This window comes from Microtus pennsylvanicus, chromosome 5 (genome assembly GCF_037038515.1).
Source record: "Microtus pennsylvanicus isolate mMicPen1 chromosome 5, mMicPen1.hap1, whole genome shotgun sequence".
In the NCBI taxonomy this organism is placed as follows: domain Eukaryota; kingdom Metazoa; phylum Chordata; class Mammalia; order Rodentia; family Cricetidae; genus Microtus; species Microtus pennsylvanicus.
Window position 1 is genome coordinate 64,503,794 of NC_134583.1, and position 16,706 is coordinate 64,520,499.

Consider the following 16,706-nt stretch of genomic DNA (forward strand, 5'->3'; position numbering starts at 1 on the left):
CCCAGTAGTGCCAGTCCCTATGAGCCTATGGGGACCATTTTCTTTCAAACCACCACAGGAAGGGTGATACAAACATGCTGAGTGTTCAGCTAGCCCAGGACTAGCCAGGCTAACATAGCCCAGGACCCCAGAGCAGAGAATAGCGCTGCACTTTCAGGCTGAGTCTTCCTATATCAAGACAATCCTTCCCCAGGCAGGCCCACTGACAAACCTGATCAAGACAGTCCCTCACTGAGCCTCCTTTCTCAGATGATTCTAAGTTCTGTCAAGCTGACAAAACTAACCATTATACTCAGGTTGGCCTCAAACTCACAACCTTCATGCCTGAGCATGGGTATCAGAAGTTTTAACCACCATACTTGGCTTCATGACACAACTCTTGCCATTAATAGAGAAGCCAGAGTAGAAGGGAATGAGTGTGTCAAGTGTAATCAGTTCACTATAGTTGGGCATCGACATCTGCTGTGAGCTCAACCGGACTCAACCAACAGCAGAGTGAAAATATTTAGAGAGAGAGAGAGAGAGAGAGAGAGAGAGAGAGAGAGAAAGCCATGTCCTTCCTGAGCAAGTACAGACTTTTTTTCTGATGTTAACCTCTAAATCAATGATTCTCAACCTATGGGTCATGACCCCTTTGGGAGTTGAATGATCCTTCACAGGGGTTGCCCAAGACCTTCAGTAAACAGATATTTACATTAAGATTTGTAAAGATAGCAAAATTACAATTATGAAGTAGCAAAGAAAATAATTTTATGGTTGGGGTCACCACAACATGAGGAACTGTATTAAAGGGTCGCAGCATTAGGAAGGTTGAGAATCACTGCTCTAAATAATATAAGGTACCAACTATTTACATAATACTCACATTGCACTGGGTACTATATGTAATCTAATAAAGCATATAGGTGGGTATGCACAGGCCATGTGCAAACACTATGCTGTTCCATACAAGGGACATGAGCAGCTATGGACTCTTATCTATGGGTCCAGGAACTGATCCTTCATGATACCAAAGGCTGACTGTATTTGTAGGAGATGAACAGGTACATAGCTCCGAACCTTTGCAATGGAGTGAGCATCGTGGGGAAGACAGACTCTTGAAATGGCTTCTGCAAGCTTTGCTGCCCTTGGTGTCCCTAAGATGGCTTTGCTCTGGTTTGCAGGGTGCCTTCTCAGGTCTGATCTTGGGTCTGCTGTTAGGATTGGTCAGGCTGGCCCTGGACTTTGTCTACGTGGAGCCTCGGTGTGACCAGCCCGATGAGCGGCCGTCGGTGGTGAAGGACGTCCACTACCTCTACTTCTCCATGATTCTGTCTTCTGCCACCCTCATCACTGTGTTCACCGTGAGCTGCTTCACAGAGACGCCCTCCAGAGAGATGGTACATTTGGGTTGACGGGCAGAGCCTCTGAGACTCATCCAAAGTGACAGAACAGGGACTCCAGGTTTAAGCAAGATGACTGAATGTTCAGAAAGTCCAGAGTGAGACTTTGGGGACATGTCGATGCAGAACTCAGAAAAGGTCACCAGACTCCATTTCTTACTTCTGCTTCAATTCCCAGGCCCATGGAAAGCCAAGGAGTTCTTAGGGCTGTGTCCCTGCCCCACCCCACCCCTTTTATTTAAAACGCCATTAAGTAAAGTCATAAGCATTCCTAGACCTGGTTCTTAGCAGCTCCAATCAGCTCAGGTGCAACCTTGTCCTTGAACCAGAAGAAAGGTTGAGCTGCAGGGCCAATCTGGTGACTCACACAGTACCCTGGGGCTAGGACAGTTAGATGCCAGTGAGAGGGTGCTACCAGAAGACTGGGGGGGGGGGGGATGACTGGGACGACAAGACAAAGGATGCACACAGCAAGAGGTACAGCCTTGGGCTCTGAGGAGTGGAGGGAATTGACACTGCTTGGAGGAGAAGGTACTGCAGCGGTGTCCAACGTGAAGGCTGAGGTGGATGCTGGGTTAAGGGAAAGGAGGAAAAAGAAAACCCGGCAGCTTCCATCTGCGTCTCACAGTTACCTCTCTTCTCAGGTCAGCCGCCTGACTTGGTTTACTCGCCATGAGCCTGTGGTCCAGAAGGACCCGGTGCCACCTGCAACCCCCCTGTCTCCGACCCTTCCTCAGAATGGGACTACAGAGGCCACCAGCACCAGCATCCAGCTGGAGACAGTTGAAGAGACTAAGAGCAAAGCCCATAGCGGTGAGTTGTCTCCGGTCTCGGGTACAGGTGAGCTTATGAAACATTATGCATGCAGATCTGTTAGATCACCACCCCAAAAAGGGGGAAGGTTTTGAAATCCAGCATCCCCTGGCTCTGATGCCTTCCCCGCCTAACCAGAGGGGTCTCTCCAGAGACACACAAACAGCACACCTAGAGCCTAGCAGGACTTCATGCAAGCCTACACCATAAGCTGCAGCACTTCTGCAATCTTCAAATTCCTTATTTCAGGCTAGCTCACTTTATAAAATGTGAGTTAACATTTTATTGGATATTTCACATGAGATTTCCAAATTTCCATCTCTTGAATGATGGGAAAATCTTGGGACACCAGGCTTCCATGTTGACATGGCAAAGCTATATAACTCCATGGTATGAAGAATCATATTACCATTAAAAATATAATTGGATACTAACCTATAACAACTCAAGTTAAGAAACTCCGCAGATATTTTTTCTTGAGCCCCCCCCCCCCCCCCCCGTGCTAGGGATTGAACCAAGGGCCTCACGCATGCTCAGTCATTCAGTCTGGAAAGCAGGAAACTCCAGATCACATTTTTTTATATATAAAATATTTAATTTTTAAAACACAGGCTAGTCATGTCACATAAATAGTTCCAATTTTAGGTTAGCTGCTGTGGCCAGCAGAAGTGTCATGTGTGATGAATAAGAATAATTTAGATGTTGTCCCTTATAGCAAAGTCTGAAGTGCTAAGACTCACCAAGTCACATGTTTTAAAACCTGGGGAGAACATATTTCTTCATAGAGGTGAAGACACTGTCACCACATTCAGTGTGTTAACTGGCTTCCCCTGACTCAGCTGTCTGGATTCCTGTAAGCCCAGGCTGCACGCAGAGAAACAGAACTTCACAAAAGTGTCTCAAGTCCTTCATCCTCCTGGAAGGCATTGTGATGCAGAAGGGAAATCACAGCTGGGTCCTAAGGCCATCTCAGTCACTACTGACCTGCTATGTGGCTTTGCTAAAGTTAGTGTTACCCTTGATTTCTTCATGTGAAGACAGGGATACTCTTCCAGACTTAAGGTACTAATGGATACAGTCGTTCCTCAGTGCCTGAAAGAAACTGATCCCAGGACCCACAAGAGTACTTAAAATCTCTAGAAATTCAAGCCCCTTGTATAAAATGGCAAAGTAGGGGATGGCAAGACAGCTGTGCTTGCCTTGAAAGCATGAAGATCTGAATTTGATCCCCAAAACTCATGTTAAGAAAAAAGCAGCAGGCTCATGGTGACATGTGCTTGTAATCCCAGCACCTGGAAGGTGGAGCCAGGCGAAAGAAAGAAAGAAAGAAAGAAAGAAAGAAAGAAAGAAAGAAAGAAAGAAAGAAAGACACCTCCTGAAGAATGACATGAGGTTGTCCCCTGGTCACATGCAGGCAACACATGTGTACCCCTACACACATGTATTCACAAATGCCACAGTATTTGCATATATCCTATGTACATCCTGTGTACTTGAACCATCTCTATACATCCCGTATGATGTCGGTGCTGCGTGAGTAGCTGTTATACTGAATTGTTGGGGAGGAATGATGAAAATCTCTGCACTCCTCTGAGAATTTCTGATTCACATGTGGTTAAATCTCCAAATACGGAAGGCTGGCTATGCCTTCCACAAGAACAACAGGGATTCCATGTCTCCGTTCATGAACGCACGTTCAGTCCGCTTCCTCCTCTTGACCTTCCTTTGCTGGGTCCTTCCTAGACGATGTGACCCCCAAGCAGTCCAAGGTGCTGAAGGCTATCCTGTGGCTCTGTGGAATGGCAAAGGACAAAGAGGACCCCCCAAGCAAAGCAGAACCTGTCATAGCTTCCTTGGAGGAAAACCCCTTGGTGAAAACCCTGCTGGACGTCAACTGCCTGCTATGCATCTGCTGCGCCTTCTTCCTCTGGGGCTACTTCGCCTAACGCAGGGTGAGCCCTGGACTCGAAGCTCTGTTTTCAGTATCTTGTTGTTGTTGTTGTTTTTTAACAATAGAAAACAAAACGATAATAAAGCTTGTGTTTGTTTACCATGAAGCTTCAGAGGTGCTGCTGATGGCCCAGTTGGCATTCTCTTCTCGAAAGGAACGGCTGGCCCTGGAGCTCCTCTCACTGTGGCACCTGCTCCTGCTTAGACTTTATGGGAAACACACCTGTGTGCCGAGCCCTGACACTTCACGCACTAAAAACCAGGGGCTGTGTGGTGGCACATGCCTGGAATCCCAGCCCCTTCTGAATTAGAACTCCAAGTTTGAGGCCAGTTCGGGCTACGTGGCAAGACTCTGTCTCAAACAAAACAAAACAAAAACAAAAACAAAAACAAAAACAACCCTCCCAAAACAAACAACAAAACCCCTAAGTAGTGGTGTACTTCTATAATTCCCAGCATCTGGGAGGAGCAGGAACAGGAGTTTTAGGGTTAATGTCAACCAGCCTGGGCAACATGAATATAAAATATGAAAGGAAAAAAAATGAGAAAATGAGGTAACTGTGTGCACTTCTCAAATTCCAGCTTAGTGGCTGGAGAGATGGCTCAGAAGTTAGGAGTCCTCGCTGCTCCTGCAGAGGACCACAGCTTGTTCCCAGGGTCTCCTAGCAACTCCAGCTCCAGGGATCCAATACTCCCTTGTGGCCACTTCCATGTATTTGCATGCATGTACACATACACATGGACACACACACACACACACATACATAAATAAATAAAAATAAATCTTTCTAAAATATTCTGACACCAGACAGCTAGAAGGATCCATCTGCACAAAGCCTCCAACTGGTTGGGGGCCAGTCATGTCCAGGACTTTGTTCTGTGTGGAGCCCTTCTCTGGCAGCTTCTCTCTTCTGGGTCCTGATGGAATGGCTCAGATTCGCATTTGCTGTGTGGACAGCTAAGAGCAATGCCACCTCTGAGGTATCCCAGGACACAAGCTGCCCAGAGCTAATATAAAAGGATGATGGGTATATCTACTTATGGGCCCCACCCCACTCTCCTGAGACTCCAAGTTCGAGGAATTTCAAAGCTAAATAGAAGTCACTTGGCCACCTACTCATTCAGTAACCTGAGTTCCTAGGTGACAGTCACAGTGACAGGGACCAGCTGATCCAAGGGGAGAGGTTCACCTGTGCATACCTTTCCAACACTAATCCAAACAAAAGACACCCTAAGCCCTCCCAGACAAGCACACCGGAGGTTTGTTGCTAACATAATTCCTAGTCAGTCCCATGCAAGTGAATTCTGGCAAGAGCCCAAGATGACTTGGGAGGCAAAAGCGTTCAAGGGTCAACTCCACAAAGTAAGTTTTCCTCTCCAGGAGCTAAAGGAGGACATGGGGAGGCGAAAGGACTTCCACTAGAGTCCTGTACTCGTTGCAATCCTAACCCCAGAGACCTCTACTGCCTCTGGTTGGAGTCAAAGGTAAGTTTCCTGGGGTGGGGGTGGGGGTGGGGGGTTAGTTCTCACAGCTGTCATTCAGGACACAGACATGTCTCTCCTGAATTGCTGTCACCGGCCTTCTGACAGGCCATCCCACCTCTCTCTTGACCACTCGGCTGCCCCAGGCAGAGGGCAGGTTGACCAGGACTCCTTCTGGTTTCGGTTCTTACCACTCTCCCTTGGGAAGTCTAAGTCAAGCACACTCACGTTCTCTCCTCTGTACCTAATGTAGATGGTGTGAGGGAGCCTCGGGAGTGTGGTCAAATATTGAACAAATAGGTCTTTACCCACACTCTTATACCAGCAGCCTCAACTAATTAAATTCTACTCTATGATTTAGCCGCGCACACAGAGACATCACTTCTTCTGGAAAGTCTTCCTTAATCAGCGCCCTCCCATGGCATATGCATTCAAAATGTACCAAGGGCCTGGGAAGATAGCTCAGTCAGCAAAGCACTTCCGTGTAAACATGAGGGTCTGGGAACACATCCCCAGCACCCACCTTGAAAGCCAGGTGTGCTAGAGAGACAGACAGGAGGATCCTTGGGGCTTGATGATCACCCATCCTACTTGAATCAGTGAGTCTCAGGTGCAGTGAGACTTTGCCTCAGAACATAGAAGACACCTGGAACATCAGCCTCAGGCCTCCACATGCACACAGGTGGGCTTTCACACGTGCAAAAACACAAGCATACATACACGTGAAATTGGAAAGGAAAAAGAAAATGTTGAGAGCAGGCCTGAGGCAGTGAACTCCACAGAAGCAGGACCGAGCCAGCGACCTGGGTTGGAGCAGGCCTGGAAGGTAAACTCCACGGGAGGAGGAGCAGATCCAGACCAGGGACATTTGTGGAGGCAGGACTGAGCCAGTGGCCTGGGCCAGAGCATATCTGAGACAGCAAACCCCCCAGGAGCTTGTACAGGGGAGCGACTGCTGAGCAAGTGGGCCAGAGCCAGAGACTGCTGTGTGTCCAGGTGTGAATCTGGAACGTTCAAGGGAGTAGACCTGAGCTAGGACCCTTGCAGGTCTGGGCATGAGTCTGGGACCTCTGAGGGAGTAAGCCTGAGCCAGGTCCTCTGCGGGTCTGGGCGCACCCAAGTCTGGGACCTACAAGGGAGAAGATCAGAGCCAGACCTTTGCAGGACCAACCCCAAGCCAGGAACCTCCACAGGAGCAGATCCAGACCAGGGACATTTATAGAAACAGGTCTGACCCGGCAACCTAGGCTAGAGCAGGCCTGAGACAGCAAACTCCAAGGGAGTGGAGCAAACCCCGGGAGCGCTGAGTGATGTCCTGGAACACGGAGTGACCAATGGGTTAACTAGAATCATGGCACTGACAGTACCATGAGGAACAACCATCTGAGTCTTGGACCCACTGGCACCTAGAAGATTAATCACCAGAGTCACAGGCAGCCCCAAGTACACACATTAGAGGACAAGATGAGTAGGCAAAGTAAGAACACACACAACATCTCAAAGAGCAACACAACGCCAGTAAAATCTAGAGACCCCACAACAACAAGACTTGAACAACCAAACATAGATGAAGCAGAAGAAAATGACCTAAAAAATAACTTCAGGAGAATGTCTGAGACTCTTTTTTGTCATTTTTTTAAAAATTTATTTATTTATTAAAGATTTCTGCCTCCTCCCCGCCACCGCCTCCCATTTCCTTCCCCCTCCCCCGATCAAGTCCCCCTCCCCTGATCAAGTCCCCTTCCCTCATCAGCTCGAAGAGCAATCAGGGTTCCCTGACCTGTGGGAAGTCCAAGGACCACCCACCTCCTTCCAGGTCTAGTAAGGTGAGCATCCAAACTGCCTAGGCTCCCACAAAGCCAGTACGTGCAGTAGGATCAAAAACCCATTGCCATTGTTCTTGAGTTCTCAGTAGTCCTCATTGTCCTCTATGTTCAGCAAGTCCGGTTTTATCCCATGCTTTTTCAGACCCAGGCCAGCTGGCCTTGGTGAGTTCCCAATAGAACATCCCCATTGTCTCAGTGTGTGAGTGCACCCCTCGCGGTCCTGAGTTCCTTGCTCGTGCTCCCTCTCCTTCTGCTCCTGATTTGGACCTTGAGATTTCTGTCTGGTGTCTGAGACTCTTAAAGAGGAAATGAGAAATTTCCTCAAAGAAATGGAGGGAAAGACAAACAAAAAATTGGAAGATATCAGAAAATCCCTTAGAGAAAGTCACCACAGAGATCCCACTTGCCTCTGCCTCTCAAGCCTAGCATATTTTGTTTTGTTTTGATTTTCGAGACAGAGTTTCTCTGTGAAACAGTCCTGGATGTCCTGAACTCACTCTGTAGACCAGGCTGGCCTTGAACTCACAGAGCTCCGACTGCCTCTGCCTCCCAAGTGCTGGGATTAAAGGCACTCACCACCACAGTCAGACCTAAGCCTAGCACTTTTAAAGATTTATTTTTATATGTATGAGGGTTTACCTCATGTATGTATGTGTACCACTGTGGAAGCCAAGAGGGCCTCAGAACCACCTCAACCACACACTGGAATTACAGATGGTTGTCATCGGCCATATGAGCACCGGGCACCCAACTCTGGTCCTCTGCAAGATCAGAAAACGCTCTTAATCTAGCCCCTCCTTCTGCTCTGGTTGTATCTCATGACTCCATCTTCCTCTGACTTGAACCCTCACTGACTGAACTTATCGACACCACCCCCATTGATGCCGTCTCTGTCACCCATTCTCTTCACTGCTTCTCACTGATTCCTCCTCTGGTTGATTCCGTCTCCCACCTCTCTCTCCACCTGACACTCCAGCCTCATCTCCCTAGCCCTCCTCACAGCCACCCCTTCTTCATGGGTCATCCACTTGATCTTCAAGCTCTCTCTTTTCTCAAGTGCACTCTGTGCACAAAGAATGAGCTTGGATTTAGGTAGAAAGGATGGGAACAAGCTTGACGAAGCACTCCTCTTATCAAATACAACCTTGTGTGCCATTTGTGGTGACCTTTAATGTGCTGGCGGGTGGAACTGACATTCAGTGGTCCTTTCCTGCCTTGTTCCCTTCCTTTGCCTGCGGGAAGAAGCCATGACTTGCATGTAAACTACAGAATATGGTCACAGAATATGGGACGCCACCGTCCTGTCTTATGTGTAATGGTTATATTACACATGACTGTCTTGGGCTGAAGAGACAGCTTAGCTTGTCTAGTGCTTGACCTGGGTTTGAGCCCCAGAACCTGAATTAAAGGTGAGGCATGGGGGTAAACACTTACAATCCTAGCTCTAGTGAGGTGAGACAAGCTCACTGCCAGCCAGCCTATCCTTTTCAGAGAGTTTTGGACCAATGAGAGACCTTGTCTTAACAAACAAGATGGACTGATCCTGAGGAATGTTAGCTGTCCTCTGGTCTACACTCACCTGCACACACACACACACACACACCTGCACACACACACACTCACCTGCACACACACACACACACACACCTGCACACACACACTCACCTGCACACACCACACACACACCTGCACACACACACCACACTCTCACCTGTACACACACACACTCACCTGCACACACACACTACACACACCTGCACATACACCACACACACCTGCACACACCACACACACCTGCACACACACACCTATACACACACTCACCTGCACACACACCACACACACTTGCACACACACACTCACCTGCACACACACCTGCACACACACACACCTGCACACACACACTCACCTGCACACACACCACACACACCACACACACCTTCACACACCTACACACACACCTGCATGCACACACTCACCTGCACACACACCACACACAACTGCACACATATTCACCTGCACACACACACTCACCTGCACACACACCACACACACCTGCACACACCACACACACCTGCACACACACCACACACACCTGCGCGCACACACACACACACACACACACACACACACACACACACAAACAGCTGGAGAGATGGCCCAGCAGTTAAGAGAACCTGTGTATGTGGAAGGCCCAGTTTTGGTTCCCAGAACCCACATGGTGGCTCACATCTATAACTCCAGTTCCAGGGGATTCAAAACCCTCTTCTGACCCCTGTGGGCACCAGGCACACATATAGCAAAACGAGTAGGCAAAACACTCATACTCATAAAATAAATAACTCCAAATTAAAAAAATAAAGACGACGACAGTCTTGTTAGTTGACTCACTACGGCGACTTCCTGGCTCGGTTGATGAAGCCGCTGAGCTAATGTAAAAGAAGCCGAGGAACTGCTGCAGCCTCCAGGAACTGCCACCTGCAAATGATGGCCAGAAAGAAGTCAGGACCTCAGACTTGTGGCCAGAAACGCAAAGAAATAAAGTTTGACATCCTGCCTGGGGGTGGCGAAATCTTCCTTCTCAGCTACGGCCTCCAGACAAAATCACAGCTCCTACCTGACCCTTCCCTGCAGCCTTGTGAGACCTGGCGCAGGGGTCCCAGCTGAGCTTTCCCTAGTCCCTGACCCTCAGGAGCTAGGACGTGTGTGGTCCTCTGTCAGAGACTCATCACTGACAGGCATGAGGTGTGAAGGCAAAGGGTGGAGAGATGGGGAGTGGGAAGCAGGGAGCAGAGGCTGGGCACTTGCCCGATGGCTGTGTGGGGTGGGCTGGCCATGGCCTGCTGATGAGAAGCAGCCAGCTTCTTTAGACTAGCGAGTAGGAGGCATTTGGCTGGCTGTCATAGAAACAAACTCAGCCAACTTTATGGAAAACAGAAACAAAGCGATTTACTGTGAGGACATAGTACAAAAAAAAAATATAAAATAGTCCCAAGGACATGTGGAGACTCTTGGAAAACCCCTTCAGCCTTTGTACCTGCCTCCCAGTACAATGAAAGATTGCTTCCTTCCAGGCGGGTTTTCTCTGGCATGCGTGGTTAGCTACTGATTGTCACCTAGAGATCCTAAGGGGTGCGCCAGGAGAGATGGCCCTGCCTTCTGGATAAGAGGCTCATGAATGCGTACAGCCGTGTAAATCCACAGTGGCCCGGGAGGTACAGCCACTGGAGTGTCGACAGTCTCATTGTTTGGCTGCCCAGGGCCAGTGGCTTCCCCCTGAGGCACACTTCTCCTTCCTAGCTCCAATGTTACACGATAGAGGTGGAAGCGGCTGATCTAGAAGCATCTAGTGGAGACTGAGTCTGAGAGCCCGTGTGGACTCTAACATACAGGGATGAACAGCAGAATCTGGAAGAGGCTGGAGGAGCTACCGCATGCAGGAAGCCTGAAGGCAGACGACAGACGAGCAACCGGAACTAAGCTTTGTCTTAGTATCTTCAGATGAGCTCACACTGGGAGGTGGAGCCCCAAGGGATCCAGTCCCACTAGGGAACCAGGTCAGTATAATCACCTCTACTCTTGAGTGACCACAATGTACACCTCTGACATTCGGTGGCCTTCATGAGCAGGATCAAGAGCAGGAGGCCGAGTGGGCACTCGAGAGTGGAGAGAGGAAAGGGTCTGTGACCCTGGTGTTATGTGGGGCACACAGCACTCTGAGCACACCACCCGAGCTCTTGAGAAAACTGCAGAAGAGGGAAACCATCTGAAAGGCGGATTCCAGAAGCATCTTTCTGGAGGCCATCATTTTTTCTGGATTGCCAGAGATGCCACCATGTATTAAGATGAGGCTTCTTCTGGACAGACGGGGTAAAGCACTCTGCCATATGCAACGTCACAAAGGGGCACAAGCAGCTCCCCTAAAAGAGGCAGTGCAAGTCCTTACAGTGAAGGAGGACAGAGGAGCCAGGTGCCATGCTTGGGTCTGCATCTGGAGAGCCTTGGATGTGACCTGGAAGCTTGAGCTGAGCCACTAGGTGCCTGGACCTCAGTGAGGATGGTGGTAGCTTCGGTTTGGTATTTTTTTTTTCTGACATATGTAGAATCAAATTTTCATTTTTATCCTGAGGACTGGGCAGCCAAGACTTAAGACAGGGTACCACAATTAAACAATGGGAGTTTGGTAAGTCATAGAAGCACTGACTCCAGGCATGAGCCACAGGTAGGAAGAGCTAGTATGAACCATCCTCGTTCCCAGCCCTGCCCTCTCTCCAGAGTGACGGCTGCAGCATTACAGTGAGGTTATCATCAGGATCTGTTGACACTGCTCACACAGGGTTTGCCCTGGAAGAGGGGGCAGTGCTAAGTACAACCTGCAGAGACACTCCCCACAGGCTTGGCTGGTCCTGTAAGAAAACCAAAGACAAGGGAAGACGTGGGAGCCTTCAGCAGACAGAGACTTCAACTTATGTTTTACAAGATTTATTTTCTCTTATGTGTGCTTTGTCTGTATTTATATATGTGCACCACATGAGTGTCTGATATTCACGGAGGTCAGAAGAGGGCACTGGATCCTCTGGAGCTGGAGTTACAGCTGTGAATCCTCACGTGGGTGCCAGAAATTGAACCTGTGTTCTCTGCTGGAGGAACAAACACTCTTAATGGCTGAGTCCTCTCTCCAGTCCCCAGACAGGAACTGAAAAGGTGGGGAAAATGTTTCTAGGTGCATATATTCATTGTAATCAACAAATATAGCAATTTAAAGTGTTTTGGGGATGGAGGGAACTATGAGGGAAGAGAAGTATTTGACTGTTCTTGCTTAGATGTGTGTGTATGTCGAGATAATGACACTATATGCACAGACGGGTGTAATTTTTGGTTCATTTTGTGGGATGCTTGCAGCTCAGACTGGCCTGAACCCATGATGCTCTTGCTTCAATCTCTTGAGTGCCTGGATTCCAAGCAGGCAGATACTATGCCCAGTCACAGTGTCTTCTAAGCCAGAGGTGGTCACAGATATCTCAATATGCAGTTTCAGGCATCTAACTCTGTCGGTGTCTGCCCCTCTGTGTTACCAAGAAAGCCACCCTTTGTGGGCCCCCAATAAGAACAAATGTCTGCACTGACAGCCTCACATTCTGCTTTTCCCAGGAGTCTTACTTTTAAACGGGCAGGAGGACATTCAGGTTACTGGAAAAGAGAATCCCCATAAAGTCACAGTTCCTGATGCACACGCAAGCCCTGGAAGTCATTGGGAGTCAGCTTCTGAGTCTAAGACAGTCTGGACAGACCAGAAAGAGACATTAAGACTGTGCGACCCCAAAGCAGTCTAACCATGGAAGGTTGCTAAGGAACAACCAGGCAGCTGGGTCTTACACTTGTCAGTCTTTCCCACCAATGTGATTTTTGTCTCTAATCTTTCTTTCACCTTTCAGAGACAGGGTCTCATGCAGTGCTTTCTGGCCTATAAATCATTCTGTAGTTGAGGACAAATGACCTTGAACATCTGATCCTTCTGCCTGTATCTCCCAAATACTGGGAAACGGGTATGTACTACCATACCCAGTTCCCCACCCCCACCCCAGTCTTGCTATATAACCCAGGCTGGCCTCAAACCTATAGCCCTCTCCTCTCCAATGCTGAAAATAGCAAGCTAGCATCTTTCTATTCTTTCAAATTACACACACACACACACACACACACACACACACACACGCCAGAATTTGCCTCCAAGAATTAGCAAGTTTTTATATAAACCACAGAATATATTTAATTCAAATTAAACATGAAACTAGAATAACATTCGGTCTTTATCAAGTAGCAATTATATTGTTTTGTTTTTTAAAAAAGAACAGTATATTTCTCTCCATATTCTGGCAATCCACAAGGCACGACTCACATCCAGTTTGATGAGGCAACAGAGCCAGCAGTCGCCATCAATGCTCAAGGTTCTGGGGATGGGAGGAGACACAGACTGTATTTAATACAAAATGATTCTGCAGCAAGTCTGAAGGAACGGAAGCTCCCTCTGGTATGTGACAACCAAAGTCCGAGTAGCAGGAAGTAGGCAACTTGCATAATTAATGTGTTTTATTAAATAGATAGGTAAGTCTCTTCTTAGTCACTCCAAGTTGCTGTCTGTGTTAACAGCGCAGGCAAAGGCTTCCCATACATTTCTCAGCAGTAATACTCGTTCCACTGCAGGTATTTCTTTGTTCTATCATTTTTGGCATGATTTTCGTCTTATATAAAACAATCCAACTTCGTCCCGACACAGGTCATTCAGCTTTGAGTACTGGCCCTTTACCTTCTCCTCGGGCCGTGGGAGTCGAGTCCTGCGTGGTCAGACTTTCCTTCCCCCACTGAAAGCTTTCACTGTTTGTCTGTAGGGACAGAGGCTTGCCTGACCCAGTTCTGCTCACAGGATGGAGGGCCAAAGGCTGGCAAGTGGCTTTCTTCACAATGCGGTACTTTCTGTGTCATTGTCAATGTCCAGCAGAATGTGTCCTGGCACTTCTTTGCTTGCCAAGTCTGAATGTATTTCAGGAAAGACGCTGCGAAGTGATTCTGAAACCCTAGAATTGGTGTCTGGACAAAAACATGAAGAAGCATGGTATCAGTGAGGGTAAGGTCCAAGATGCCCCCAAAGGCACTGAGAAGAGAGGCTGGAAGGTTTGAGTCAGCCCACATACAAACACAGTCTCTTTCTAGAGGCTGCAGGAGCCATGAGAAGTGAAGCCCTTGAGAGTCTAGACACAATTGCCTACTGCAGTCCACGGGTGCTCCTGAGAGCCTGGGCAGCCTCAGAGATGCGACCCTTGAAATATGCTTGCTTTGAGCAAAGGACATTCCACTCTCACCTAGATCTCCAATGACTAACTGTGGGTTCCTAACAACCTCTAAGTTGCAGGGGAAGAGCACCCGGTGAGAACTAACTCCTGAGGACAAACTGCGACCTCAACCTCTACTGAGTCAAAGCTGGACTGAGCCGTTCTGAGTTGCAGGACTATCCTGGGCACTGCAGAAAGCTGAGAAGTCCTGGCTTTTACCCACCAGATGCTGGTGGCATACGGACTACTGACCCCCCAGAGCGACAACCTGAAATGTCTCCAGGCCCTGTTAAGTGTCCCCCATGGGGCACACATACCACGCTGACAACTAAAGCAGACCACCAAATCTCTAATTACTTTCTTCTAATGCTAATACACTGAAATCTTTCCATGTCTTCTTAAGTTGACGGAAAATTCTTTCAGTAATATGGCAAATATACGTTCCTTAAGCCACTGCTCCTCCCCTTCCATGCTCACAAGACCCCTTTGCTCACCACAGCTCTCTTCCAGACTACCACCTGCCGGGGCCTGATCTGCTTGCTGAGGACACAGTGATAGTGAATGAGACAGACATGGCCTTGATGAAACCCACAGATAAGCCAGGAGACTGGTTTCTGTCCCTTCCCTGAAAGCCCTTCCTTGCCTCTGTCCCTGTAGTTTTGAGCTATGGTCTTCTTTTTCCTAGGGGTATACCCCTTTTATCTCAGACTCCAGGATCAAGAGACTTGTCCTTGCACCATAACTGTGGGAAATGCCTAGATTATGGAGGTGCTGAGGAGTTGAAGGTCCCGGGCATTCAGTGCCATTTCAGACAGTTCAGGTTTTACAGTAACTAGAAAACCAACGGAACAGGTTGAATCTCCTTGTTCAGAGATAGAGCAGCAGCAGTGCGCGTGCACAGAATCAGGGATGTCAGAGACTTGTGGCTCACCCCGGGCAAGGGCAGATCTGTCTCGTTCAGTGCCTTACAGCCATGACGGGCACAGAGCAGACACTATGAATCCTACAGCTGGGCAGATAGATAGTGGGCTGGTGCAAACATCCTTCCAACCCTCCCTTTTCACAGCCTCAGGCAGAGAGGTAGCCATGACTCAAAGGCAGCAGCAAACAAGAAAACCATTGCAAATTCAGTGTCTTCCCTGCTATCCTACCATGGATGGCACTGCCAGTCCAGAGAGTTCCCAAAGACAAAGGAACAGGCATGAGCTGGTGGAGCATGCACAATGCAAAGACACACTAACCAGATTTCTGCTTGTCAGTATCTCTACTTGTGTGCCAGCTATGAACCCTTTCTAGAGAACAAACTGGCTCTTTTTTCCCCCTCAACCATCAGACAGAGGGAGGTGCCCAGGGGCACCACTTTATCAAGGTGACAAGCCAGCATGAATCAGACATGAAGCAAAGCCAGCAGGTCTGGGCTCTCTGGAATTACATTTCTCTACCTCCCCAAGGACTGCGCTATTCCTCCATGAGGGTCCTGAAGGAGAAGACATCATCTGAGGAGAGAATGGCTGAAGTCTTGAACACCCAGTTCATTGCAGCAAAGGAAAGGGTTACTTCAGAAGATACCCACAGCCTTCTTTTCTTCTCTTAATGCTTCTACACATCTCTAGGTATGAATTTATATGCTTTTGGTATATAGCTTGGTCTATAAGTTTGCTGGTTGGAGTTAAGTTCATATTACAGATAATTTAATAAATAACAAGAAATCCAGAAAAGAGCATCTGGTAACAGGCCTTGGCCTCAAGGCACAGTGAAGACAGTGTAATGAACTTGGGGCCCCTACAAATGGAACCCATTCTTTGCTGAATGAATATTTTTATTTGGGAGACAGGCCCTCCAGGGGGCAGGACTGGCATGCTACAGTTTTGGGTATGATCTAGAAGAATTTTCACTCAAATAATTTTGATTATGTGCTTTAGGTTGTAACTCTTTTCTTAAAAAAAATGCTATTTTGATAATGACTCGTACAAGTATCAGATCCAAACACACCTGGAAAGCAACACAATGCAAAGAGAAACATCAAACACCACTGCCACTGCCCAGGCTCTCCTCGGTTCTGACATCAAACACCACTGCCACTGCCCAGGCTCTCTCCTCGGTTCTGACATCAAACACCACTGCCACTGCCCAGGCTCTCTCCTCGGTTCTGACATCAAACACCACTGCCACTGCCCAGGCTCTCTCCTCGGTTCTGACATCAAACACCACTGCCACTGCCCAGGCTCTCTCCTCGGTTCTGACATCAAACACCACTGCCACTGCCCAGGCTCTCTCCTCGGTTCTGACATCAAACACCACTGCCACTGCCCAGGCTCTCTCCTCGGTTCTGACACCCTGGATCCTCCTATCCCTTACCAAGCTCTGTCTGTGAACAAGAGTCAGTTTCTCGCTACTCCAGCCCAGTGGTTCTCAGCCTTCCT

The 16,706-nt window shown here is 48.4% G+C and overlaps 2 protein-coding genes across 9 annotated transcripts in view; one reads left to right on the forward strand and one right to left on the reverse strand.

Annotated features, from left to right (window-relative positions):
• Window positions 1-4,250, forward strand: part of Slc5a11 (solute carrier family 5 member 11) — a 54,782-nt gene extending 50,532 nt beyond the window's left edge. The window contains exons 14-16 of one of the 2 annotated variants that reach the window (XM_075974849.1): window positions 1,164-1,379; window positions 2,027-2,222; window positions 3,939-4,248. In XM_075974849.1, the coding sequence (XP_075830964.1) occupies window positions 1,164-1,379; window positions 2,027-2,222; window positions 3,939-4,141 (615 nt within the window). In that variant the 3' untranslated portion in view covers window positions 4,142-4,248. Of the gene's footprint in view, window positions 1-1,163; window positions 1,380-2,026; window positions 2,223-3,938 lie in introns of both variants that reach the window. The other variant, XM_075974850.1, reaches the window with a different exon arrangement.
• An 8,947-nt stretch (window positions 4,251-13,197) lies between these two features.
• Arhgap17 (Rho GTPase activating protein 17) overlaps window positions 13,198-16,706 on the reverse strand; it is a 98,943-nt gene continuing 95,434 nt past the window's right edge. For 4 of the 7 annotated variants that reach the window (XM_075972124.1, XM_075972125.1, XM_075972121.1 and 1 more), the window contains one exon: window positions 13,198-14,041. In XM_075972124.1, the coding sequence (XP_075828239.1) occupies window positions 13,911-14,041 (131 nt within the window). In that variant the 3' untranslated portion in view covers window positions 13,198-13,910. The remainder of the gene's footprint in view (window positions 14,042-16,706) is intronic. The other 3 variants (XM_075972122.1, XM_075972123.1, XR_012910611.1) reach the window with 3 other exon arrangements.